The following is a 26,974-nucleotide window of genomic DNA, read 5'->3' as shown; positions in this document are numbered from 1 at the left end:
GTTATACAGTCGGTCGAGAATATTAAACGAATATTTTCTGTTGACATTGAATATGTACAATAAAATTGTACGCTCTTATTTGGTGTTTGTTCCCAGTTACATCTTACATTTTTCTTAAATTATCAAGATTTTGATGTATTTTTTAAAAAAAAAATACTTCACATGCTATCACTGTATCAACTTAATTTCAACTCGATCACTGTTATTTGACCCTAATTTGAAAGGGCTCTGATTGTGGCGGGAACGCAACGGTGCCAAAATGAGTGAAATAGTAAACAATTCTGTGTCTGGGGACACAAAGAAGTCTACCGATGCATCTTCTAACGAACAAGACGACGCACCAACTTTTGTCCAAGACAAAACAACAAAAAACCAAGACTCACTGTAAGTTTTACAGACTCTTTTTAGCCCCTACTGCTGCGCATCAGTATCATTGATTTGGTTCAATAAGTCAAATTGTTTTAGGCAAATTCTTCCAAATACCGTTTATATTGCAATGCAGAGTAAACAGTTATCTTGTAAAAATTAGAAAGTTTCATCTTGGAAAGATAAGCGTTCCTAATACAGGTTCTTAAAAGATTAGCAACTGTCCTTTTTTGACAGCAGTTGTAAAAAGACGCGCTTTGAAAGATCGACGCCTGTCTCAGAAGAACAAATATATCAGAGCAAAAAATGCAGGCGGGCTACATTTTACACCTAATCAACGTACTTGAAAATGTGCAAAACTCACATTTAAAAATACTTTTCAAAACGAGAGCAATTTAATCCATCACTGTTTAATCTTCAGATATTTAGAAGTAAGATTTGATATCATTTGAGTTTGGATAGTTGTTTTCAATAACACCACTCCTCTCAAAACCGCTCAAACTACATAAAACACTACAGTTTTCGAATTGCTCTTTATACGATATGCAAGTTTTGCCATTCATTTCATTCAAGAGTCAATAAACAAGCCTTAATATGGAACGTCTGCTAGGGTATCGATATTTCCGGTACACCTTTCAATTTTTTTATTGGTTTTTCGTTAAAAGATTTGCTCTCCGAGTTTTTGGCTTGAATTTCATTGATACGATGATCTCAGGCTGAGGGTTTTCTGCTAAACTATTTCTTACTGTGTTTGCTGAAAATGAAACGCCATTTTTCCGTTGCAGTTCTCTAACAATTTTATCGCTTGCTGGAATTTGAACAGGATACTGGCCCACTAAAAATTTTACTCGCTTCTCGTTGAGCTAATAGCAGTTGCTTAACATACGAATAAAATTACTTGTTAGAGTTCTACGATTACTATAAAAACATGAAAGAACGGTGAAACTCGGCTTTAGGGTCAGGTTAGACTATCTTTTTCCGCCACCGTCGCAACTTTTTTTCTATCCACTTTTGTGTTTCTGTTGGTATATAAAGAGAGGCAAGAAAAGAGAGGCGCTCTCTCTAAGCTATTCAACCTCTCGGCTTCACATGTGAGTTTTGTAGTTTTCTCGATGTTGAAACCATTTATGGGGTAATACTCATTATTCAACTCTAGTAGGGACTTTAGTAGAAGCTGTACAATTTAAGCCACTATTTTGTGGACACACAATGAAGTTCTGCGAATTTTCATATAGCCACAGCTGAGAAAAACTTTACTGTAATCCAAAAATCTTGGGTTCCATCATTGTTAATTTTTTTCACTAATAAGGTTTACAATGATCCTACTGGTTAGAAAATTATTAATTGCTCTCAAACGAAGTTTGTTGCAATTAAATTAGTCCTGTAGGTCTTTTTTTAATGCAATTTTTCGCTTGACCGATTTTTTGTCTGACGCTTTTGCCTTTTCGTCCTCGAAAACGGAATAAACAGGTAGTGTCCAGTCGGTATTGAGTGCTCATGGAGCCTTTCAGCTCTGTTTCAGATCAAACTGGTTTGGAGATTTATAGTTATGGTGGAAGGGCGGTACTTTGAGGCTAAAGGCACCCCCTCTGTTGACGCAATTTCACAGTTTTCACTAATTTTTACAGTTTTTTTCAAGCTTTTTGAACTTTTATTTCATTTATTAGGTTCTAAGTTTTAAGGAACCTCCTCTCGAGGGTTTTTTATAATTGGTTTTTGCCTAGTTTCTAGTGGTAGTGGAATGGTTTGAACAATTTAACATCACGAAGTTTAGCATTTTTTTTGACAAAACGTGCAAAATTTTTTTAATTTCCTGACATTTGTTTTTCATTTTTCACGCCTTTCCAGACAAAGGGACCGGAAAACCTCCTTAGGGGCATGATAAAAAGTTACTGAAAAAGTTTATATGTCATGGAATAGCTTTCAATTTTTTAATATGACAAATTTTCGACAAAACTAGCATTTTTTTCAAGTTTTTTGAATTTTTTTGTCATTTTTTAAGTCCTAAGTGTTAAGGAACCTCCTCTAGGATTTTTTATCAACGGTTATTGTCTAGTTTCTAAGGGTAGTGGAATGGTTTGAATATTTTAACATCACGAATTTTAGGATTTTTTTTTACAAAATTTTGTAATTTTTTGGCATTTTTTTCACATTATTCAAGTCTTTCCAGAGGCAGGGGCCAGAAAATGTCCTTAGGGTTTTGATTACAGTTACGGAAAGAATTTTTTTTTGCAATGGAATAGCTTTCATCTTTTAAATGTGAGAAATTTTAGCGATTTTTTTTAAAAAAGACTTGCATTTTTTTCAAGTTCTTTATAAATTTTCGTCGGTTTTTAGGTTTCTCCGGCTTCAAGAGCCAATAACCTCCTCTAAGGTTTGACAATATGTTACTGTATGGTTGCTAAATGTAATGGAATGTTTTTCAAGATTTCAACGCCACAAATTTTAGCATTTTTTTCGAAACTTGCATTTTTTTTTCAATTTTTTTGACATTTATTTTCATTATTCAGGTTTTTCAGCCTAACAGAAAATCTCCGTTTGGGTTTGACAATAAGTTAGCGGAAAAAATTTCTTGCCCATGGATTAGTTTTCAACTTTTTTGTTACAATTTTTATCAGTTTTTTGTGCAACTTGCAATTTTCAATTTTTCTTTTAAAAATTTTTGTCAATTTTTAGGTTTCTCCAGCCTCAAGAGCCACATAACCCCCTCAAGGGTTTGATTGTAGGTTTCTCCAAAGTTTTTGAAGATAAGTTGTTGGATAGGTTCTAGAGTTTATGAAATTGTTATCCATTTTTTAATGACTCTAGCTTTAGCAATTTTTTGAAAAAAATTAATTTTTCGAACCTTCGGAAACTTATTATCAAGTTCCAAGTTTATGCATCTTTATGAGCCAGTGGAACTAATAAAAGACTGAAATAGGGATACTAGGCAGTCCTTTGAGAGCATGTAATTGTTTTGAAGATTTTAATATCTTGAATTTTAGCAAGATTTTGTTAAAATTTTCTATTCTTTTCAAAATTTTTATGAAAAAGATTTTAACTATCGATACTGGCCAACGAAGCTTTCCAAGTCTTGCAGATGGGTTACCTGACAGTACTTCACAGACAAAGAAATAGTTTTGAACTTTTTCACTTTTCCTTGCGAAATCTAGAGCCTTTTTTAATAAGTTTGCAGTATTTTGCAAATTTTGAAAATATCAGTTTTAATTGATTTATCTACTAACAAGGCTAGAAAACTCAAGTTGCCGAGTCAAATCAAGCTAAAGCTAGTCTCAATAATCCGTGGTTAGCTACTGATGCAGCCAACTTGTCGGCGGTTGTTTGAGAGCACTTCTCCGGACGTTATTAGGTTATGTTTGTGTTCATTAATTGCGTGGCCTTTTAAAATCGGGATATAGTGTAATTTAGTTGAATAGGGAGTAGCTTTCAATTTTTTAATATGACAAATTTTTGACAAAACTAGCATTTTTTTCAAGTTTTTTGAATTTTTTGTCGTTTTTTAAGTTTTAAGTGTTAAGGAACCTCCTCTAGGATTTTTTATCTTCAATTATTGTCTAGTTTCTAGTGGTAGTGGAATGGTTTGAATATTTTAGCATCACGAATTTTAGGATTTTTTTTGACAAGCGTGCAAATTTTTTCAATTTTTTGGCGTTTTTTTTCACATTATTCACGTCTTTCCAGATGCAGGGGCCAGAAAACGTCCTTAGGGCTTTGATTACAGTTACGGAAAGAATTTTTTTTGCCATGGAATAGCTTTCAATTTTTTAATATGACAAATTTTAGCGATTTTTGTTTAAAAAAACTTGCATTTTTTTCAAGTTCTTCATAAATTTTCGTCGGTTTTCAGGTTTTTCCGGCTTCAAGAGCCAAGAACCTCCTCTAGGGTTTGACAATATGTTACCGTATGGTTTCTAAATGTAATGAAATGTTTTTCAAGATTTCAACACCACAAATTTCAGCATTTTTTTTCGAAACTTGCATTTTTTTTTCAATATTTTTGACATTTATTTTCATGATTCAGGTTTTTCAGCCTAACAAAAAATCTCCGTTTGGGTTTGACAATAAGTTACCGAAAAATATTTCTCGCCCATGGATTAGTTTTCAACTTTTTTTGTTACAATTTTTATCAGTTTTTTATGCAACTTGCAATTTTCAATTTTTCTTTCAAAAATTTTTGTCAATTTTTAGGTTTCTCCAGCCTCAAGAGCCACATAACCCCCTCAAGGGTTTGATTATAGGTTGCTCCAAAGTTTTTGATGATAAGTTGTTGGATAGGTTCTAGAGTTTATGAAATGGTTATCCTTTTTTTAATGGCTCCAGCTTTAGCAATTTTTTGAAAAAAATTTATTTTTCAAACCTTCGGAAACTTATTATCATGTTCCAAGTTTATGAATCTTTATGAGCCAGCGGAACTAATTAAAGCCTGAAATTGTGGTACTAGGTAGTCTTTTGAGAGCATGTAATTGATTTGAAGATTTTAATATCTTGTATTTTAGCAAGATTTCGTTAAAATTTTCTATTCTTTTCAAAATTTTTATGAAAAAGATTTTAACTATCGATACTGGCCAACGAAGTTTTCCAAGTCTTGCAGATGGGTTACCTGACAGTACTCCACAGACAAGGAAATAGTTTTGAACTTTTTCACTTTTCACTGCGAAATCTAGAGCCTTTTTTTAATAATTTTGCAGTATTTTGCAAATTTTGAAAATATCAGTTTTATTTGATTTATCTACTAACGAGGCTAGAAAACTCAAGTTGCCGAGTCAAATCAAGCTAAAGCTAGTCTCATTAAACCGTGGTTAGCTACTGATGCAGCCATCCTGTCGGCGGTTGTTTGAGAGCACTTCGCCGGACGTTAGTAGGTTATGTTTGTGTTCATTAATTGCATGGGCTTTTAAATTCGGTATATAGTGTAATTTAGTTGAAAGTTTTTTTGCGTGCATTTGACTGATATCTGGTCTAAAACAAATTTTTCAGTGCTATAAGCCTGAGTAACTGCTTTGAAAACGTACCATAAACTGTTTTGTACTAGCATCTGATAATTGCAACCTTGTCTGCTAATCATTACACCTCTTATTGTCTCGACCTTGGGTAACTCTTATGACCCTTTTTTCTATTTCCTCTTATTCCATAAGGCTTCCTCGAAAACATTCGAATAAAGAGCATTTCGGAATAATTACAGTTTCCGAATGGCTCTTTATACGACCTGCAAGTTTTGCGGTTCCTTTCATTCAAAATTCAATCAGCAAGACTTAATATGATACGTCTGCAAGGGTATCGATATTTCCAGTAAATCTTTCAAACTTTTTATTGGTTTGTTTTTAAAAGAATTGCTCTCCTCGTTTTTGGTTTGAAATTCATTGATACGATATTCTCAGGCTGAGGGTTTTCTGCTAAACTATTTCTTACTATGTTTGCTGAAAATGAAACGCCATTTTTCCGTTGCAGTTTTTTAACAATTTTATCGCTTGATGGAATTTGAACAGGATACTGGCCTACTAAATATTTTACTTGCTTCTTGTTGCGCTAATAACAGTTGCTTAACATACAAATAAAATTACTTGTTAGAGTTCAACTATTACTATAAAAACATGAAAGAACGGTGAAACTCGGCTTTAGGGTCAGGTTAGACTATCTTTTTCCGCCACACTCGCAACTTTTTTTCTATCCACTTTTCTCTTTCTGTTGATGTATAAAGAGCGGCGAGAAAAGAGTGGGGGAAAATTTAGTCTAATCAGCGGCACAGTATTCAACTGTAAGTTATGCAACTGTCATAAGTGTCGTAATCACAGCAAGGTTCGATTAAAAACATTACCACCGCGATGTTGCCATCGCTCTCTCGAAGTTATTCAAACTCTCGGCTTCACATCGGAGTTTGGTAATTTTCTCGATATTGAAAATGTTTATGAGGTAAAATTCATTAATTAACTCTGGTAGGGAATTTAGTGGAAGTTGTACAATTTGAGCCACTGTTTTGTGGACGCACAGTGAAGCTCTGCGAATCTTCATATAGCCACAGTTGCAAAAAACTTTACTGTAATCCAAAATTTTTGGGTTTCATCATTGTTAAAAAATTTATTTCACTAATAATGTTTACAATTGATTCTACTGGTTAGACAATTATTGTATTCATTAATTGCGTGGCCTTTTATATTCGGTATATAGTGCATTTGACTGAATTCTGGTCTAAAACAAACTTTTCCTAGGGGTCTAAGCTGGAGTAACTACTCTGAAAACGCACCCGAACCGGTTTCGAACTAGCATCTGATACTTGCAACCCAGTGTGCTAACTATTACACCTCTTATGGTCTCGACCTTGGGTAACTCTTATGACCCTTGTTCCCATTTTCTCTTGTTCCTTAAGGCCGAGTATACGACATACAAGTAGAGCTTCTTGTCAAGTTATGGCATCTTTCAACCGTGGAACAATTTTTTTCATAAAATTTTGCATGATCTTGCCAAACAAACAAACTCACCTCATAACAATCAGGATAATCATTTTTTGCATTTATGCTAATTAGTATCGTTTGTGGTTGAACTAATTTGCATGAGCAGCGTGTGATACCCACAATAAGTACCCTCGATAATTTACCTAGATGCAGCTTAAAAGCATTTGAAATCGCTGGAAATTCAATTATGAGATAGACGATGTTTTGTGATAGCTTTAAGAAGCCCAGAAAAATCAATGTTTTCGACTGATATTTTTTGATTCAGATGGAGCCGTCAATCTCTGGGAAATCACCCTCGTTTGCCATCAATAGAAGAATCTAATGACTCCAAGCAACAATCCAGGGAGAAGATCTCAGACCAAAGCGATACCTCCAGACCCTCAGCTCTGACGTCACTGTTGTCGGGAACCAAAGTTGAACCCTTGACCTCCAGTAACACATATAGTGGTTCTGCTGAAAGCACGCGGCCAGCTAGCCGAAATAAAGACGAGGGGAAAACGCCCGAAGAATTGAGAAATGAGAGTTTCGGCTGCTTTAGGTTTCGGCCAAAATTCCTGCAGAGGTTCAATAGCCCAGTTGCAATGCTCGTGTTCATATGTCTTCTAGTTGCAGTACAGGCCAAATTAGGTGAATTTTTGTTCAAATTTACATCGCTATTATAAAGACTTGTCGAGGGGTTGATTATGTGCTTAAGATGATGACAAAGAAAAATGAGAAAAATTAGACGACAGTTTTATTAATAACCCCCGGCGCTCTTATTCTGGCGTTATTTTTATAATCCAAAGGATTTAGATTGTATTAGAGCCCTGGCTTCTGAATATCAGTTAAAAGACTCACGTGCACATTTTAAAATGCCGAAAGTCTGCTGCGCCAGAAATTAAAATGCCAGAAGTTGTTACTTAGCCAGAAGTTGCCTTCCGTTGAGTTTGGTTATTTTAAAACGTGTGCATTTCGTGTTTTATTAAGCAGGGCTACGTGACGTGACTCTACAGAAGTTACATTGAAATTCTGACTTAATACCTCAAACGGCTTTGCGGTTCATGGTAAACTCTCGACAATCTCAGTGACTTCAAGCAGAGTCACCTACATATTATTTCACATTTTTTGAAGTCAAGGAGAAGTCAAATTAGAATGGTGATTTTAGTTACATTGGGGTGGTAAATTGAGCCAAAAACCATTTGATTTTGCAAAGCATTTTTCCAAAATACTGTTAAAGTGAATTTGGAATTGGCATTTGAACAAATTTTCGGTTTTTGAAAGAGAATTTTTGTTCACATGTGGCTTCTGTTTTCTTCTGTCTTTTTTTGGGTGCTGTTGAAATGTAACGCATGTGATTTAATTGTGACTATTTGCAATAACCTGAATTCTTCAATCGGCAACTAATGTTTTTTAAAACTTTGAAACGATTTGTGGTCAGAAAGTTACCACACACACACACACGCACACACATACATACACACAAACGCACACACACACACACAGACACCACTTTATTGCGGTCTGTAACACCGAACACTCGCCCCATCCGCTCCGCGTACCTTCACCCAGCAAGTCAGTTGGATTTAAAATTGCTGTTGTGTTATCAATGAGTTTTGTTAAAGACAGCTCTAATAGATCAACAATGAGTAAGGTATTCTCAAATCTAATTAATGTTTCAGATTCGTAGCTAACTGTTTCCTATGACTTTGACAATAGTTGCTACCAAAAGAGATTTTCTTGTTCAATAGACTTTTGAGTTCTGTTGGTTTTTTTGTGGTGCTGATGCCCAGTCTCATTGCGAACAATTCTCAATGGCCCTTCATTTCGTCATGATTTTGTTAAGTTTATCGGCTTCAAATTTTTGTTACCGTTTTTGTGTTCTTTTGACTTTCTCTCGCAAAATCTGAGCTGCATAATCTGATAATCGTAATTAGCTGAGGCTGGTTTTGGTTTTCGTTTGATTTGGATATGCTGTGGATTGAAGATGTTAGTACGTAGTTATGTTTTCTTCTTATTTGAGGCCATTAAGGTTCCTAATGACTTAAATTTTGCCAAATTTACTTTTTGTCTCTGTTTTACATTGTCTCCCAATGATTTTGATCAAAACAGTTGTATGGTGGACAAATTTTAAGCATGCGTCATTGCTTTATGACATAATTGAAATATTTTTTCGAACACTAATTCTTGATTGTTTTGAAAAAGCACTACTTTTTAATTGCTTTGAAATTTATTTTGTTTATTTCCCTACATTTAACGACATGTGCCGTAATGATTATCAACGTTTTATTTTGTTCAAAAAATATTGAATTTAACTTTATTGTGCTAATTTTGTTCAATTAGAGTGTAAATCAAGACTTGTCCTGCTACTCCTTATTTGGTTTGATTAATAGCCGCAAAGTGATAACAAAGTTACTTTTGATCTCGTCTTTTTTTTGTTTCGTCGTCTGCATCCGTGCGGCCATTTGATTTCTTTTTTTTGCAGTGACTTCTACTGCTTCGCAGTTTAATTTATGTACATGAAGTCGTTCGCTACTCTCTTTGGCGTCAGCGTATCTAGACTAATTTTGTGAAGTTTTCGACTTCCGTCCCCTAAAAAATGGCATCTACGCTCACTTAATGGTTTTAAAGACTAAGAGCATTCATTAACTGAAGATCAGTAGAGCATATTTACACTGTGGCAAAGACTTAAGTCTCCTTATTATGAAGATTAGAAGTTTTGTTTTTGTTTATCTCAAACATCTAATTTTAACACACGTTTATTCTTGCATTGCTGTCTCGTACATTTTTATATAACAATTACAACCGCAATCTAACCAGTAGAACTCCTACAAATGGCAAGTGGTCAGTTCATCTATGTTCGTCGTTGCTTTTGTCATTTCTAATAATCAAGTCTCTCGCGGTGTTTTCCCGGCGGCCTGTCGGCTATGTTCGTTTGATCACGTCTTTCAATTGTCAAAAGTTACTACTTTAAAGTTTGATTTTTGACTTGCCTCAATCATTGTTTCAATTCAACTGAATTTAGAATTTATTCGGCAAATACGGTTAAGGTCAAACGGCAATATCAAAAGAAACGAGATAAGGCAATAAAGCCCGTCAGTAAGATTTAATGTTTAAATACATTAAGTCATCAACGTTCTATAGAATATACTGCTAACTGGCATTAGTAGTGAGCTTATTGTAGATTTTTTTCCAATTAATTTACGAATTAGAGTGAAAGCAGTCGATGGCAGCATCAAAGGAAACTGGATAAATGCGGTCATTTAGTATTAGTGTATAAAGTTATTACAGGAGTTCATTAGAGCAATTTGTAGCTGTCATTGGCATGAAGCGGAATAAAGGTATAGTTGCGCAATCTAACATAAAGTTCTCACCAAATTAGAACACTTTTTGACTCTTAAAAAAGCCGGTCTATTTTTAAGTTATTGTTCCTTTTTTGTTTCAATCCCGATGGGCCTCAAAAACCTCAATGGTGGCTATTTCCGGCATTTTTCTGGCTATGTTCATAATCGGTCAAAAAACTGATTGGTCGATAAATCAATAGTTCAGTGTTGCTTTCGCGATAGTGGTTTCTTTGTTCACATGCGGTAATTTCACTTTGGTTTTTTACTGTTTTTTCGATTTTTTGTATTTTTTTAATGATTTTTCCAATCCATTCATAGTTTTTTCCAGGCCTAGTTTTTTGTATGAACCAAATTTCCGTTTCTCGGGAAGAGTTTTTGTTCATATGCGGCCTTTTGACATTGATTTTCTGTTTTTTTTAAATGATTTATCTTATTTTTTTAGAAGTGATTTCCCAATTCACTCATAATCCGTTCTAAGTGTAGTTTTTTTTGTTTTTTCAATGAAAACTCTTTGCGCCAGGACTTGTCCCGCTATTTTTTTTACAATTCAAAGAATTTGAATTGTATTGGGGCGCTGTCTTTTTTTTAAGATCTGTTCACACATTTTCATGATTTTTGAAGTCAAGTTGGAGTAGTGATTTTGGTCACGCCGAAACAGGAAATGGAGCGAAAAAGCGAGTGGTCTTGCGGCGTGAATTTTTTTCGCTCTAATTTTAAAGTAGAGTGAAAAAACGGTGTTTGAACAAAAATTCGGTTTCTCGGTAGTGGTTTTTTGTTCACATGCGGCAATTTCACTGATTTTTACAGTTTTTTCGATTTTTCGAATCGGATTCTTTTCTAAATGGTTTTTCCAATCCATTCACAGCTATTCTAGGCCTAGTTTTTTGTTTGAATTAAATTTTCATTTCTCGCTAGTGGTTTTTTGTGTTCACATGCTGCATTTTGACATTGATGTACTGTTTTTTTCTTTTTTTTTTATCTGATCTTTTTAAACATTATTTTCTCAATTAATTCATAGTCCATTCTAGGTCTAGTTTTTTCTGTTTAGTCATTGAAAATTCTTTGAATTGTACGTCAGGACTTGTCCTGTGATGTTTTTTAAATTCGCTTCACATTTTGATCACGTTTTTCATTTTACATAAGTCACGATTTTAACTTCTGCCTTACTTCACTCACTGTTTCAACTGAATGGATTTTAAATTCTTTTGAGCATTGATATACGTAATTTAGTGAATACAGTCAATGTCAAAAGAGCAAAATCAAAAGAAACGGGATAAACCGTTAAAGCCCGGTCATTAAGTCTTTTTGAATTAGGTTATCAAAATTCATTAGAGCGCTTGCTAGATGATATTAGTATTAAGCTTAATACCCTTCAGTTTAGCAGCTGAAGTAAGTACAGTTTTAGAATCTAACTGAAACTGCACACTGAATTAGAACAATTTTTGAAACTAAGGAAAAACTCTATCTCTTCTTTTTTCTTTCTGTTTCAATCCCAATGAACGTCAATGGCGGCTTTTTTCCGGCAATCTTCCGACTATGTTGACAACTTGCACTAAGCTCTGCCAGACAAGGATGACAGATCTTTCAGCATAATGAATTTTGGTCGAGATCTTTTCTAAGCAATACGCGGACACATAATCGAACCTTTGATGAGCAGTAAAGATCCAGCGCAATATCTGACTTGACCATCCTCTGAACCTGTAATGCGAGTTTGCTAGATAATTCAAATTCAGTACCAATTTTACAGTGAAGTGAAATGATTTCAGTGAGTGGATTCCTGAACACATCCCTGTCCACAATAGAGAAGGTGTTTGGACTGAGTTCCACAGAGAGTGGGCTCATAATCAGCACCTACGATGCTGCCAGTTTAGTCGCCGTCATTCCTGTCACATACTTCGGACAGGCTGGACGAAAACCTAGGTCTGTATGTAGCAATCCGTCAAAGATAATAATAATTAAAACACTCACGTGCACATTTTAAAATGCCGAAAGTCTGCAGTGCCAGAAGTTGCTACTTAGCCAGAAGTTGCTACTTAGCCAGAAGTTGAATTTCGTTGACTTTCGTCATTTTAATACGTGAACGTTTCGTGTTTTAAGCATGGTTAAGTGACTCTGCAGAAGTCACTTCGAAATTTTGACTTAATATCTCGAACCGCTTTGCCGTTCTCGATAAACGCCAGAAGTTCTCAGTGACTTCAAGCAGAGTCACTTAACCATTACTTGCAGGATGTGACTGCAATGGTGCTCAATCAAAATTTTGACTCTGAATAAATTTTTTATGAAGTAATTGTTTAGAATAATGTCTAAACAGGGGGGGGGGGGATGAGAAAAGGGACCAGTATTGAATTCCTACCTGCTACAAGCTTATTATGCTACAATTTTACAAGAACTGGTCTTAAGTCCTCAAACAGCTATAGTTTTTCGGCAATCTAAAGAATCTGAATATTTACGGTGGAGGTTTTACCCTATTCACAATTCCACAATTGTTCCTAGAATCTATCTTAGAGAAAACTACTGGACTGGATAGTAACTTCACAAAACCTACTACTCTTAACTAGACTGAAGGGTTATACCAGGCCCTCCGTTCAAGTCCTAAAGAAAGTATTTTCAGGCGCTATAGAACTGTAGTCAATTGCTAATAATAATGTTATGAAAATATGTTGGTAATGCCTTTCAATGTTATATGATATTTTAGCTTCTAAGAAATGCTTTACAAAATGAAATAAATTGGTGACTCTAAGATTGAGAATTATACCAGGTCCTCAATTCAGTTTCTAATTAATCGATCAACCAATATACTTAAAATAAATAGTAGATGACGTGAAGAGCTCGTCGGTGTTCACTCCACAACCCAACCAGACGAGTATTAACCAACTTGATAGAACGTTAAGACATTGCCCATCAGGTACTTCAGGTTACTGCAGACCTTTTTAATTGTCTACTTGGTTCACCATTCCATACTACATGGGTTAACTTAACTTGCCAAATCTTCTACGAGCAGGCAGGCCTACCCTCAGAGTGGCTTCACTATGCGGTCTCCTGGAAGGAGCTTGGCCGATTAATACTCTGAGAAATCAATCGTCTTGATGTTGTCCTGGACTCGGTGCTGTCCTCCAGTCCGTTAACCTAACTTAACCTAATTATTGATTGGTTGATCACTACTTTACTAGTCACCAAACTAATTTAAATCCAATAAATTGAAGCTAGGTTGAGTATGATTTCAGATCCTTAGAGATGTATTGTGAAGTTACTAAAGTTGTACAAGTACGCTTTTGATTAACAGAAAACCGAAAGAAACGATTAAGTTTTACCCAGTCCTAATTATTACAAGACTATGGTTCCTTCAAAACAACTAGTTACAAATGCCTATGAGTGCCACGTATCAAAGTGTTTAACAAATATCTACTAGATACCAGTTTAAACTCTACTAATTTATAAGAAAAGGTCCAAAAAGAGAAAGTAGTTGAAAATTTGCTAAGTTAAATTAACGAAAAGTATAATTACCAGGGTATACTAGTTTCAACAATTGTTACAAGTTCAGTACCACGACAGAGATCTGTTAACTCACTCCGAAATTTCGATTATCACGACAATATAACTATTTTCAGACTGATTTTGGTTACAAAAATTGGCTAAAATTGAGCCGTATATATACTGCTAATCTATGTTTGGTTATGATTGTTTAGTCCAATTTTTACCAAATGTTCCGAATCTTTGTGAGAAAAATACCTTTTTGGGAAAAGTTTTCAGAAGATCATTCATGACTTTGATAACTTAGGCCCCTAATTTGGGTTTCTAATCCAATATTACGTGGGTGAGAATTTTGGTGTTCAATCCATGATATAATCTTTATCAGAATCAATATTTACTTATTCTCATCAGTTTAAATTTCTTTACCATTATTATCTTTGTACAGTTTCAAATTTAGAATTCGCTTTTGTGTTGGGAATAATTCAAGGTCAGTATTAATTTGGATCTTTTCCGAAAAAAGCTTAAGTTTAACTTTCCATTCCTACACAATCTATGTCACTTTGACCTTACGGACAAATTACATACTGCTATTCACATGCTGAGAAATATAGAAAGGATTCTCTGATTTGTTTTTTGAAACATTTCTGAACTTTTATTTATCAAAATTATAAACTTTTAAATTTTTTACTTGCCAACTGAAATGCTTAAAACACAAGTGAAAAAATTATATTCACAATATATGCTCTAACTTATGCTAAGTATATATATATATATATATATATGTGTATATATATATATATATATATATATATATATATATATATATATATATATATAACAGTGGTTGGGTATGTTTAGGTACTTAGGAGGAGGTGCTCTTCTGATAGCTGCCGGCTGCTTTGTCTTCTTCCTGCCAGAGGCATTCAGAGATCCATACACATGGCTCACGGATGACGAACTCCAGTATTGCTCCGATGATCCAAAGGTCAAAACAATTAGGATTTTGAATCACAAGCTCCTTTTTTCTCTCTCTCTCTTATCAGTAGCAGATTAAATTCTTAGCTTATGATATGAGAACAATAGACGAAAAAATAATTAAAAACCAGTAACGTCTCTGATGGTCTGTATGGTCATCAAAAACGATCAATTAGTTCCTGAGAAAGTATGAAACTGTGCTTTTAACTAACTTGTTCTTCTTCACTCTCCATTCTTCAAATTTGGCTAGATTGCTCTCATTCAACATTTTGATCTCATTCAAAATTGATCAACTTGAATCAATTGCGCCCCTTAATTTGCTGCAGTTGATTACAAAATGTTCAACCTACAGATCTCTGGCGAATGTATTTTCAATATTTCAATAGCTATAGTCAAGTTCGTGTCCGTTATTGAGTTCTTATAATATTATCACGAAACTTATAATAAATTTTAAACTCCAAAGCTTAATCTAGCAAAATCTCTCCTCCTAGTCGTTCAGGAATTATACGTCCGATTTGAGTTTCTCGCATTTATTTAGTTACAAACTGAAAACGATCCAAAATTAATAAACTGAAAAAAACGGGAAATTAATGACACAGAAGTCTGGCACTGGAAACATTTTCTCAGAGCAAATTGGAAGCTGGCATTGAAATCAACCCCAAAAATTAGACAAAATTAGCGAAATATTACCGAGGACCGGCAATAAGCGTTCAATTATGCAAAACGAGGTTAAAGAGGACCCGCAATATTGCATAAAAACGGTCCATTGTCAAATGACAAAGTGATTAAGTGTAATTACCCAGCTTGTTGCATATCAAGCTGACAAAGTAACATGCCTGTCCACGGTTCTGGAGATAGTAGGCTCGAGTCCTCTAAGATGTACTTCGTTAGCAGTATATAAAGATAGCCAGTACAACAGTTGGGTTGTTACAATTGGTAGAGCTTAGAGGACTCGAACCTACTGTTACCAGAAACGCGGCCAGGGATGCTACTGTTGCAGAAAACCAGTACTCCCTGATATTTTGTAATGTCAGACCACAATAAAAGCGTAAATTCTTACAACTTTCCGGAATCTAATTTACAGCATGATTCAGTTTAATATTTACCGCATTTTTACTGTCAAGATGAGATCAAATCAATTTTCAAATTCTCGCCCGATCATCCAGGAGTTCAAATCTTCTCCGCTGACTCCTTGTAGTTAAGCAAAAAAAATCTCCCATTGATGATTCTTGTGTTTTTAATAGCCGCGAAGCGAAAGCGGCTATTATTGGGGACCTCGTGATTTTTTTTTAATTCGTCGTCTCCATCGATGATTCTTACGACCTGACTTCTTGGAATTGAGTTTTTCAATGACTTCAGTTACTTCTACTGCTTTGCAGCTAAAATTTGTGTTCGTGACGTCACTTCTGTTTTTAGGTCAGTTGCGTGACTCACCTCACTCAAAAAAATGACTTCTGAACTCACTTATGGAATTTAAATTTTTGTTTATGAACATTTATTAATTAAAAGCCAATAGTGTGCATCTAAGTAGTGCCAAACGTATATTCCTTATTTCGTAAGTATTAGAAACTTGAGTTTTGATTTCGAATACTAATTTTGAAAAAGCTCCATTAAGGTTTTTTCGTTTCAAAGCGTGTGTGTGTGTCATAAAACTGACAGTCCGAATCTAACCAAAAAGACTAGTGGTCTAATAAAGGACTGTTAATCAGTCTCTCTATCTTATTTCTGTAGTTGTTTCAATTCATGGAAGACCACAAGCGTGTATTGCGGCTATTTTCCGGCAATCTGCCGGCTATGTTCTAAACTGAACTCCTTAAAACAACTGTAAGCGCCTGCTCATATTTTTCGTCTCTCATTTTACTCTGATGTATATTTTGTAATTGAACCTACAACTGAGCAACTTCCTAAAATAGATTATAACACAGATTCCATACCAAACTTCGTTTACAGCAAACAAAATTTATTTTTTAGCACGTCAATGCGCAACTTGCTCGTCAAGGCAATATTAACTTTATCAAAAACGAACTTTTGCAACACACGGTGATTGATTTTACGTGGGCTGATATCTTCGTGTTGTCACACTTGGAAAATCCAAAACGTTTCTCTTACGATCTGAGTCAAAGGTTACATACATGCAGAAAGAAAGAGGATGTAGTTCTTTATGTGTTTAGTATATAAACAAAAGTTGTTGCTTGAACTGCGGTTTTTTCGTACTGCACATATGAGGTGCATATTTTGTTGTGCTATGATACGCAATTACGCTTCGTGAATCATACATCAGGTTGTTTACCCAAACTATACGCTAACCGCCTGCAATCCAGTAGCGCCATAATCCTATCGCACTCCTGAAGTCATTGCATTTGTGTGAACTACGGGGATGATTATTTGGTTGCGTGTTCACCTGTGTGGTTCCAGTCACCTGGAATTCAGTCTTAATTTTCCTTTTGTATACACCGCCTGGCTCCTCATACCAATGCTTGAAGCGAAGCACCAAAGCTCGCAAAAATATTTGCGACAAACCATTTCGGGACGTGGCGTAGATCTTGGTCCGCACAGGCAATATACTCATCTAAGTGTGATACAAATGAAGCTTATCATTTCCAATGAATTGGAAAGTTTCTTTACCTGGAAATTTTTGTGGGACTTGCATTCTGTTGCAAGTGGTGGCTGTTACTACGCCGAAAGATGCAATGTGGTAACACTGACAACTTTTAGCTCTTTTTTAGTTTATCTTATATATCCGGAAATCTATTGTTGTCTAAAGATTTTTCTTACGGCGTTCATTTTTGGAGTTTTTTCATGGCTTTTATTCCAAATACTTGTTGAGCGGATGCTTTAGAATCATATTAGGACTGTTTATGCATCCGTGCCCGCAAACCACTGCCAGGACATTTTCTTGAACGAAACTGGTGCACCTGTTGATAACAGAAAACTATTGGTTGACTCAATTTATCCTGCAACAATCTATCTCTGAAAAAAGAAAAGCGTTTCATATTTTTCGTTTCAGCATCCTCTATAACTCTTATATTAGAAAATCGATATCTCTGACTTTGCCGCTTCATTGAAAAATCATTAAATCTGATTGCCTTGAATTTTAATTTCTAACAATTGAATGTTTCAGATGCCAAATAACAACGATGCCTATAATGTTTTTCTTACTTCCCCGGACTCTGAAAATCTACACATCTATCTTGTCGCTGGTGCCGCTTCATTTTTTAACCCATTGATTGAAAACCCAATGTACTTGAATCTTTATAATCGAAACAGTGGCAAATTGGCTAGAAATCATTCTTTGAGTTCAGAGAAAGTCTTACAAATGAGGAACAAAAATGTGAGCGTCATCGGTTGCTTCTTTGAACAAGATGAAAGTTTTTTCCACCCTAAGTCTGCTGTGAAAATCCATTTGCTTAGACATTTTCTGCATCTACCGCTACTTTGGTCTTGTTCGTTAGTCCTTGAGCAATCACAAAGACATGAAATGCTGTCTTCCGGGTCATCGAGTTTGATCAAAATGTCGGAGTAAGAAATCGGGCACCCTATAATGAAATACGCAGACCGATTTTTGACTCCAATGACTTTTTTGCGCCCCATTGACAACAAGAATTTAACTGTAACCTACAGGACCAAATTCAACAGTTACATCGTTCCAGATAGGCCCATGAGCGCGATCTCTACTGCGCCACAAAACCACTCAACAAATTAAGAACTTGGAGTTAAATCTTTCCTTTTCTGTGGCGGGTGTGGATCTTGAAAATAAACAACCGAAACGGGCCAGGTGTAAACGCTGCCTATGTGTTTTCAGTTTAGCAATGCAAAAATATTTGCCTGCATCGCAGAGATCTACAACGAGAATTTTTTTGTCTGCGATGGTAAATCCATCAGAGAGGCCTGGGCGGAGCCAATTGCGTTCTTCAAGCCCTCGTCTTTTTCCACCTTTAACTCTGGAACAGCGTTCCTTAAAGCAAAAACACCTTCCTAAGCTGTCTGATGTAACAGCTTCCATTATCTAGGCGATCTTGTGATAAACATCTCTATATTAGAATATTGACTTTGCTACTTTTTGCATTTGATGGTAGTAATTTGTGGCGTATGTCCGCTCATTACATAAAAGTTGTCTGATCGTGACACTGCTCAGGAATTCGACTCTGATATCTGCCTTAGCAAAATTGTTCCCGACATTTTCTCCATCAACAATTTACTTAACAATTCAAGCTCTTGGCTTGATTATTTTGTTTCTTTTTTACACTAAGTTAATTTAATTCTTACAAATGTAATTGTTCCGACCCCACTTGTGGGGGGGAGGAACTCTATACTCAAATGGGTTTTTTTGTTCAGACAATTTTGGCCGATCCATATATTCATCGTAGAGAAATGTGAGTGATATCATTAAAAATCTCGTCCAGCGTAGAATTCGAAAATAAAAAGATTTTTTTAAAATTCGTTTTCGAGGAGATATCGAGGATGGAAATTTTGTGTGAACACGGGATATTTGGCGTGATTTTGTTCACTTTTAGTGTACATTTTCTTAAAATTAAGATTTTTTTTCAATAAAAGTAGTAATTCAAAATTACAATTCAAGCCTCAAAATGAAACAAATTTGTGTTCCTAATAGAAGAAAGGGGATAAAAAACAGACTAATTCTGGTCTCATAGGGACGTTAACTAAAAAAAATCGAATTCTATTTGAGAGCTTTTTTAGAATACTTTTCAATTTTTTTTTTCGGTTTTAAGTCAGCTAGAGACTAGTCACTTTTCACATCAAGGTTTTGTTAATTACAAACCTCATTCACAGTCAAATGAAGCTCAATGAAGAAGAAATTCGTTTTAAAGGAATCGCTCATTTTTTTGGTTTTGACTATGAAATTAAGTAATATTAAACGAAAAGTTGATTCTTTTTGAGGTTGTACTATTTTTTGGAGTCCTATGGCATAGACTCGTTGACTAAAAGTGCAAAAAGTTTTGTTATAAGCTTTAAACCTATCTAATGCTTTGAGTGGACAGCTAATGGATGTTGAGACTTTAAAAATAAATTTTCGATTTTTTTTTAATATTAACGAATCATAAACTTATTTTCGTGAACTATTAGCCAGTCTCAATAATGACAGGTTCATCTTCCTTCGTACTGCAACTAAAAATAAGCTGGTTACCGGTTTTATCTTCTAACTTTTGGTAATATGACTTCAATGCCACAAGATTTCAAAATTTTTTTTTTTAAATTTTTGGATGTTTTCGCATTATTAGTTCCTTTTGAAATCTTATCACATTATCCTAATATTATCCTAATAGATCCCATTGGCTTTAAAAAGACGTTTAATGGATCGTAGGTAAACTTTTCAATGAAAAGTGTATGATTCAAATGGCTTCGACACTTTCTTCTAGCATTTTTCTACTGAATTTTTGGTTTTTGCCTGTATTTGTTGTTGTTTTCATAATCATGGGACTTGTTGTGATGTGTTATTGATTACCTATGCATGACAAACATCCTTGTACTGCTGTTGAGCCATCACTGAGCGCATTTATTGACTTCCGTTGAAAGTTATTGAACTTAATGTCTGTTAAGACATTAAAAATAATTTTAAAAAAAAATTTTTTGGAGCATGAGACAATATTATTATTATTTTCGGGAAATGTTAGTCAGACTCAGTAAAGACAGACCCCCTCTCAATCCTACTACAACCCAAATTTCTCTAGTTAGCAGTTTTATCTTCTAACTATTCATTATGACTTCGATGCCTGAGGTTTCAAATTATGACTTCGATGCCTGAGGTTTCAATTTTTTTTTTTAATTCTGGAGGCTTTTTTTGTAATTTTGGTTCCCTATGCAATCTTATCACATTATCCTAATTCCGATAGTTCGGCTCAGAGAAAATGTTCAATAGATCATAGATAAAGTTTTCAGAGAAAAGCTTATGGTTAAATTGGCTTCGACACTTTCTTCTCGCACTTTTCTACTGAATTTTTGGTTTTTGCCTGTATTTGTTGTTGTTATCATAGTCATAAGACCTATTTTGATATCTTATTGTTTACCTATGCATGCAAACATCCTTGTTGTTATATCGACACATAATGTAGCGTGTTTATTGGCTATCGTTGAAAGCTATTGAATTTAATGACGTTGAAACTATGGGCTTTCTCATAAATTTCGTGGTTTTAATGTATTAGTTAAAATTTGTTGATTTTTTGAAGCCATATTGTTTAAAAAAGAAGACAATTTTGTTTGAAGCCATTTTCTTTGAAGCCATATTGTTCCCTTTCATCTTAAAAAGTAAATTGAAAATTGAAAAGTTTTTACTGAAAGGCTGTTTTTCAATGGCCTCGACACTTTTCTTGGTCCATTTTTTTTGAATTTGCTGTTTTTGCCAGTTTTTTTTAAAATTTTTCAGATAGCTGTAAGATACCGACCGGTCTCATAGGCTTGTAATTGAGGATGTTGGGGACTGAATGAATTATATAACCTGATTCAGTCAGTTTATAGCGAATAGTCTTAAATTTTGTGATATTAATCAAACAAACTTTTTTCCAACTTTTCAGTTTTTGTTGTTCTTTTCGTCAACTTGTTACTTATTCTAATCATTGAGAGGTCCCATCGGATTCATTTAACTACTTAGCATATCTACTGATATCATGTCGTAACTGATGTTTTGTTTGTTGGAAAATATGCGTTTTCATGAAAGTTTGATGTGTTAAAGAGTGATGTATTTTTGTTTTTTTTTCTATTCTTTTAGCACATTCGCGTAATATCATACCCCAAATAAGGCTCAAATCAACATATGGAATCTTTCAATATAATTTTAGCTGAATTAGTATAAATAAAAACTGAAAAAGGTCATAATATTCAGATAATAGCTAATGATTTTAATGGCTTCAATAATTTGTGTTTTCGCAAATTGTTTGTAATGTTTTGAGTTTTTCTGCATCTTTGGTCCATTCCTATGACTTAGACTCACCAAAGACAAATCCCATTGGTTTCATAATGACTATTTGGCAAATTATCACCAATTATTTCTTAATGATTTTTAAGTCTTTGAAATTATTTGGTTTAAAAAATTTTGATTGATTTTGAATTTCGCCTCATTATTTTTTCTTTCGTCGACTTGTTACCAAATGTTATTAAGGAAAATTTCCATCTGGTGTATAGTCAGGAAAAAGTAAATTTGTGTAGTTAAGGTTTGATCTGGTTGCATTTTGACATTGTTACTAGGTGCTTTAAAATTTATATAGTGAGTTTTTTGCCGTGAAATATTTGTTTTGCATATTTGTTTGTTCTTTTTCCACGTAGTCTTTTTAATGACAGATATTCAGTGCGCTGTGATGAAGCTTGTAATTCAATCAGTAGATAGGGTGTGTAACGAGTATTTTGAACCAAATTATCTATTTTTGTTATCAAATTATCTCTTCATTTGGTTGACAATTAATTCAAAAATATAGATGAGCTCGGGTCGCAACATCTTGTGCGAACGCGCATTAAGGAGCGTCCTTGTTTCATTTGTTCCTTGGTTGGAACAAAAACAAAAGATGTGATATCATTTGAAAACTATATTAAAAACAAAACCTAATTCATTTTTTGGTTTACTACCATTGGGCTCATCAATTATCCTTATTGTTTACAACACCAATTCACTTTCTATTAAAAGATAAATCAAATTTTTAAATTTGTCTTTTTGATTTTGTGGAGTTGACTTATAAATTTATCTGATTAATAAAAAGTTCTAGTTGCTAGCTATATAATCAAACGTGTGTGTGCTTGCTCTTAGTATTTCCTGTGAAGCTTTAATTTGTTTGTAAGGATTTGACACAAATTACTAAAGAAGGAAGTTTAGGCACTTGGTGAGTTTAATTCGGTACGTTTTGTTTTTATTTTTTTAAATTCTTTGTTTATGTGGGTTGGAATAGCTGGATAAAAAACTTGTTGGGAAGACTGAGCTAGCTCATGACTTGGGTTTTGATGACATAGCTTTCATGACTTTTTTTATTTATAGTAGAGTTAGTTGTTTGTATTTTCAATAAGTTTTTATTAGATTCGATTTAATGTCGTTCGACCTATTTGTTTATTTGATTCTAGTAAAATAAAGAAAACTGATCGCAGTAGTAATAAAGTTTTTTTAACCACGTCTGTTTCTTCTGCAGAAATGTATCGAGGTTAAATTTTGAAAAAATATACACCCGTGCCTGCATGTTGTTATCTAAATTGTTCTTTGAGCAACTAAGGGTTTTGTTGACTTTGCACTGTGGCCTCATTAAAATATTGTAAATTTTGTCAATTTTTTGTCCAATAGTGAGAATTCTCGAGGAAGATCTAGCGAGGTCTAATAAACCTGCATATTGGGCCTTTTTTAAACTGTTTTTAGCATTGATAGCGTTGAAACTATTTGTTTCAATAGAAGTTGTATAAGTTGTTGAGTTTTGTCTTTACTTTTTTTGTAGGTTTGTTGCACTCTGAGTAATTGAACATATCACTGATTGTAGTACTGGCTCAAAGATATAAAATGGATCCTATTTAAATATTCAAAACATAAAAAGTTACTGATTTTTTTGGCTTGCTTTTTCACATATTTGTTTTTTGTTGACTTTGCTTATTGACAATTAGATTTTCATTCCTTTAATTGCTGACCAAAACAATTTGTTTTCTAAAGAGGTATTATTTGGGTGCCTGCGTTTGTCTATTTTACAACGAATGATTTTCAAGTTCTGTTTCAAAAATAAGATTTTTGAAAAATTTTGCCCCACAATACTGTTTTGTTTTCTCGTTGTTTAATCTCATTAGCAGGATGTCCAGGCTGTTTGATACTCAAACCTATCCACTTCTCTGGTTTTTTTTCTGTTTTTTAAGTTAACTGTAAGGTTGTTTTTGGTTTTTCAAAGTGTAGCGCTAAATTTTGTCAATGGAAATGGAATTTTATTCAAGATCTATCTGATTTATCGAAGTTGAATAACAACATATGGACTACTTCATTAAGAACAGTCTTTCACTGCTTCAATTGATAGGCAATTGCGACAAAATTGTGGATTAGCAGTGTCCGAACATTGTGTCCCATCGTACATTAGCTAGCCTCCATGTTGCTTCTTAGTTTGGATAAATTTAGGGGAAATCTTAATTGAAAAATCAGAACTTTTACACAGTGAGGCGATGCATTTCTTGCTAAACAAAGGGTGCTCGAAAAGGCGTAATTCCAAAGGAAAACAAGAGTTAACTGTTTCCCAATTATTACCACCACTTCATTTCCACGAGTCATCATTTATACAGATTACTGCCATTAGAGAACACGTGGACCGTAAATTCTTTAATAAAAATTGTAGACTTGATTTATCATCGGATATCAAATTTTTTCGTATTTTCAGCAACTCATTTAATTTCAAGTGATTAAAAGGTACATGAAACTGTTTTCTACGCTTTTTCTCTGGAATTGTTTCTTTTGAGAAAAAATATTCTGTTGAAACTTCACTGACGCTTCATTAAAGCTTGATTATTGTTCATTACCTTTGAATAATGCTTTTGAATTGTTCTTGAGCCGTTAATAAATCAACACTTTGTGGATTTTAGTTTTTGCAGAAAATATTTTTATTTTCCCATTATTTGTCCCTATTTGTCTAACCACTATAATTTCACCCAAATTTAATCGTTTATATAATTATTACTATAAACATTGGGACTATCATAGTTTGACCATGCCTCATTTGACCATTTTTTCCTAAATTTTTCCCAAATTTCTGAAATTGAATTTTCTGAAGACTTTTTGTTTCATTTTAGTTTTTATGTAGCACATGGAACTCTTTTTTGGAAAACTTTTTCATAAAATTGAAGATGATGTGCCAATTAGAATGGAAGCATAGCATGAGGGGAATAAATTTAAGAGATAATCTTGTGGTCTCGGCTGTGGGTAAGGTTCAATGTGGGTATTTTGTGCCTTCCTTTTAGAACCAAGAGTGTGCTGATCACAATTCGAACCACAACCTCAAATTCATCTTCATGGCTGGAACCCTTCTCATTGGAGTTGGGGCTACTCCTGTTTACACGCTGGGTGTCGCTTACATGGACGAGAATGTACCCAAAGCCAAATCTGCCCTTTATTTGGGTCAGTTAAATGATAAACTCATTTAGACACGGATCGAAAAAACATGCACTGAATGATAAAACTGACGAAAACCCACAAGCAGAAAACGTTGAACTTTATAAAATTTAGGTCAATCAGCACTTTTGAGACCATTTGGCAACTTTTTTTTACAAATGTTGAGCGCATTCAGGTCGCTTTTTACTTGTATGCGGTGAAAATGCGTTTAGAATCGATCCATGAAAAGTTATCTTTTACAGGAAATTCAACCGAGTTGTGGGAGAAATAGATGTAATATATATACTGAAGAATTGGCGATTATTAACATTTAAGAGTATCAGCAAATTAAAACACTTCAATTGTTGCATCTGAATCGATTTTACAGACAGAGAATTACATCATTCATTGTTGATTAACTCTGACGTTGCCAAAGTTAAATTTTTACAGGTATCTTCTACACAATAGCAGTTGTGGCACCTGCCTTGGGATATGTCCTGAGTGGCCTCTTCCTCAGAATACCCATAGACTTCAAGTTAGTAAAAAGTCAGTTACTCCACTCAAGAAAAGGTGCCAGACCGAAATTAACTCTATAGTTAGCTGTTACACATATTGATTCTGAACAGAGCCAATAGGTTCCAATAGATTATCTGTTCAGACCGAGTCTTCTCTATTGGTTATTGGTAGAGTCACCAATTTTTCATCAAACAATTGGCAAAAAAATTTCAGTGAAAAACTTTATTTGGTTTCGATAAGACTAAACTGCAGAAGAAATTGTCTCGAATCATACCCACTTGTGTTTGAATTTATGTCTGAGCAGACACAAGTGTGTTCAGAAACCCCTCTGATCAAAATGAAATGTGCTCGAATCCGTCTCTCATAAGACTCAGCTACCCTCGAATCCGCCTCTGATCAGACTGAAGTGCGCTCGCATCTACCTCTCATAAAACCCATCTCCGCTCAAATCCGCTTCTGAACCGCATTTTTGAGGTCACCCAGAACATTTGATGTTGAGCGCAGAACTCACATATGTGCGCATGAGGAAGCCAATTTTTCGCTCGAGCAAGTCAATTTACAAAAATTTATAAAACTCACAAAAATTTCCCAAAAATTTCCCAACATAAAACTCCATTACCAGGGCTTTAATTGGCAAAATTTAGGCAGGCAGATGTTACATTTCAGAAATATTACACAAGTGATCAAAAACATGTTTTTTTATTCTGCAAGCGGTCAAAACTCTGAGCAAAAACCGATTTGAAATTCAATTACCCGTATTTTATTGGAGCAAAACCGAAAACATTTAATAATCCGACTAAATTTATTCGCGCGTAAAATTTGCCAATTCGTGCCCTGGTAACTTATCGTTACATTGTTAAACTTTTGAAATGAAAATTTTGTTGTTTTTTATTAAAGTTTTTTGAAAAAAACTTAATATTCAAAACTTAGAAAACTTCTATATTGTCTGACGAAAATCAAAACTACAAAAAAAACAAATTATTGAAAAAATTTTTACAAAGTTACTTTACCAGAGCACGAATTTTTACATTCAGCAGGCCAAAAGTTTTACTTTTACTCGGTTGCATTCCGTTTTGCACTCATAATACATAGCATACAGCATTGTCGCATTGCGCTCAGGATTTTTTGCCGCCAATAAGAATTAATTGAAGGACATGAAAGTGTTGCTCGTATGTGTTCTCTAAAAACATAATTGTTTACTGGAGCAATTATGATGTTTAAATAAGCCATTTCGATTGCAAAATTCCCACATCCATAAATGTACCAGTTTTCAACTAGTGAACAAAATTTTTGCATATACACTTTTAGGTAGTCAAATTCTTCATTTATATTTATATATATATATATATATATATATATATATATCCACAAGAGAAACTGTTTGCACATTACGTAAATTTTTTCGTTCGACCTGACAAAAAATAAAGTTTCGACAGGTGGACATAAATAGTCGCAGCTTAAACCACAACCAAGTTTTTCATGTCTTATGGTTTAGATTTTATTGGTTTCTACACTGTAGTATAGTGGTTCCTACACTTCACTGCAGTATAGTGGTTCCTGTGCTGCAGTACCAAAAATCAAACGAAAAAAAATCCTCCATTTTTAGTTTAAATACAAATGATATAATGAATTACTATGAAATGGCACGTGCTCTGTAACCGGGGGTTCTGTAACTACATCTGTTTTTGGAGTTTAAATGTTCTTTTTAACTGCTCTCGAACGAATTTTTTAGCTGTCATATTAGTCCTGCGGTCTTTTTTATGCAATTTTTCGCTTGACCTAGTTGTCATCTGATCCATTTAAATTTTCTTCCTCAAAAAGGGGGGAAACAG

General features: G+C 34.3%; 1 protein-coding gene across 3 annotated transcripts in view; it reads left to right on the top strand.

Annotated features, from left to right (window-relative positions):
• LOC142336171 (solute carrier organic anion transporter family member 4A1-like) overlaps positions 1-26,974 on the top strand; it is an 81,364-nt gene that overhangs the window by 7,282 nt on the left and 47,108 nt on the right. For all 3 annotated transcript variants that reach the window (XM_075384791.1, XM_075384790.1, XM_075384792.1), the window contains exons 2-7: positions 225-384; positions 7,081-7,442; positions 11,902-12,055; positions 14,465-14,591; positions 24,497-24,653; positions 25,077-25,161. In XM_075384791.1, coding sequence (XP_075240906.1) covers positions 260-384; positions 7,081-7,442; positions 11,902-12,055; positions 14,465-14,591; positions 24,497-24,653; positions 25,077-25,161 — 1,010 coding nt within the window. In that variant the 5' untranslated portion in view covers positions 225-259. The remainder of the gene's footprint in view (positions 1-224; positions 385-7,080; positions 7,443-11,901; positions 12,056-14,464; positions 14,592-24,496; positions 24,654-25,076; positions 25,162-26,974) is intronic.

Source organism: Convolutriloba macropyga, chromosome 3 (assembly GCF_964194025.1).
Source record: "Convolutriloba macropyga chromosome 3, txConMacr16.3, whole genome shotgun sequence".
Taxonomy (NCBI): domain Eukaryota; kingdom Metazoa; phylum Xenacoelomorpha; order Acoela; family Convolutidae; genus Convolutriloba; species Convolutriloba macropyga.
This window is presented reverse-complemented; position numbering and strand designations above follow the sequence as displayed.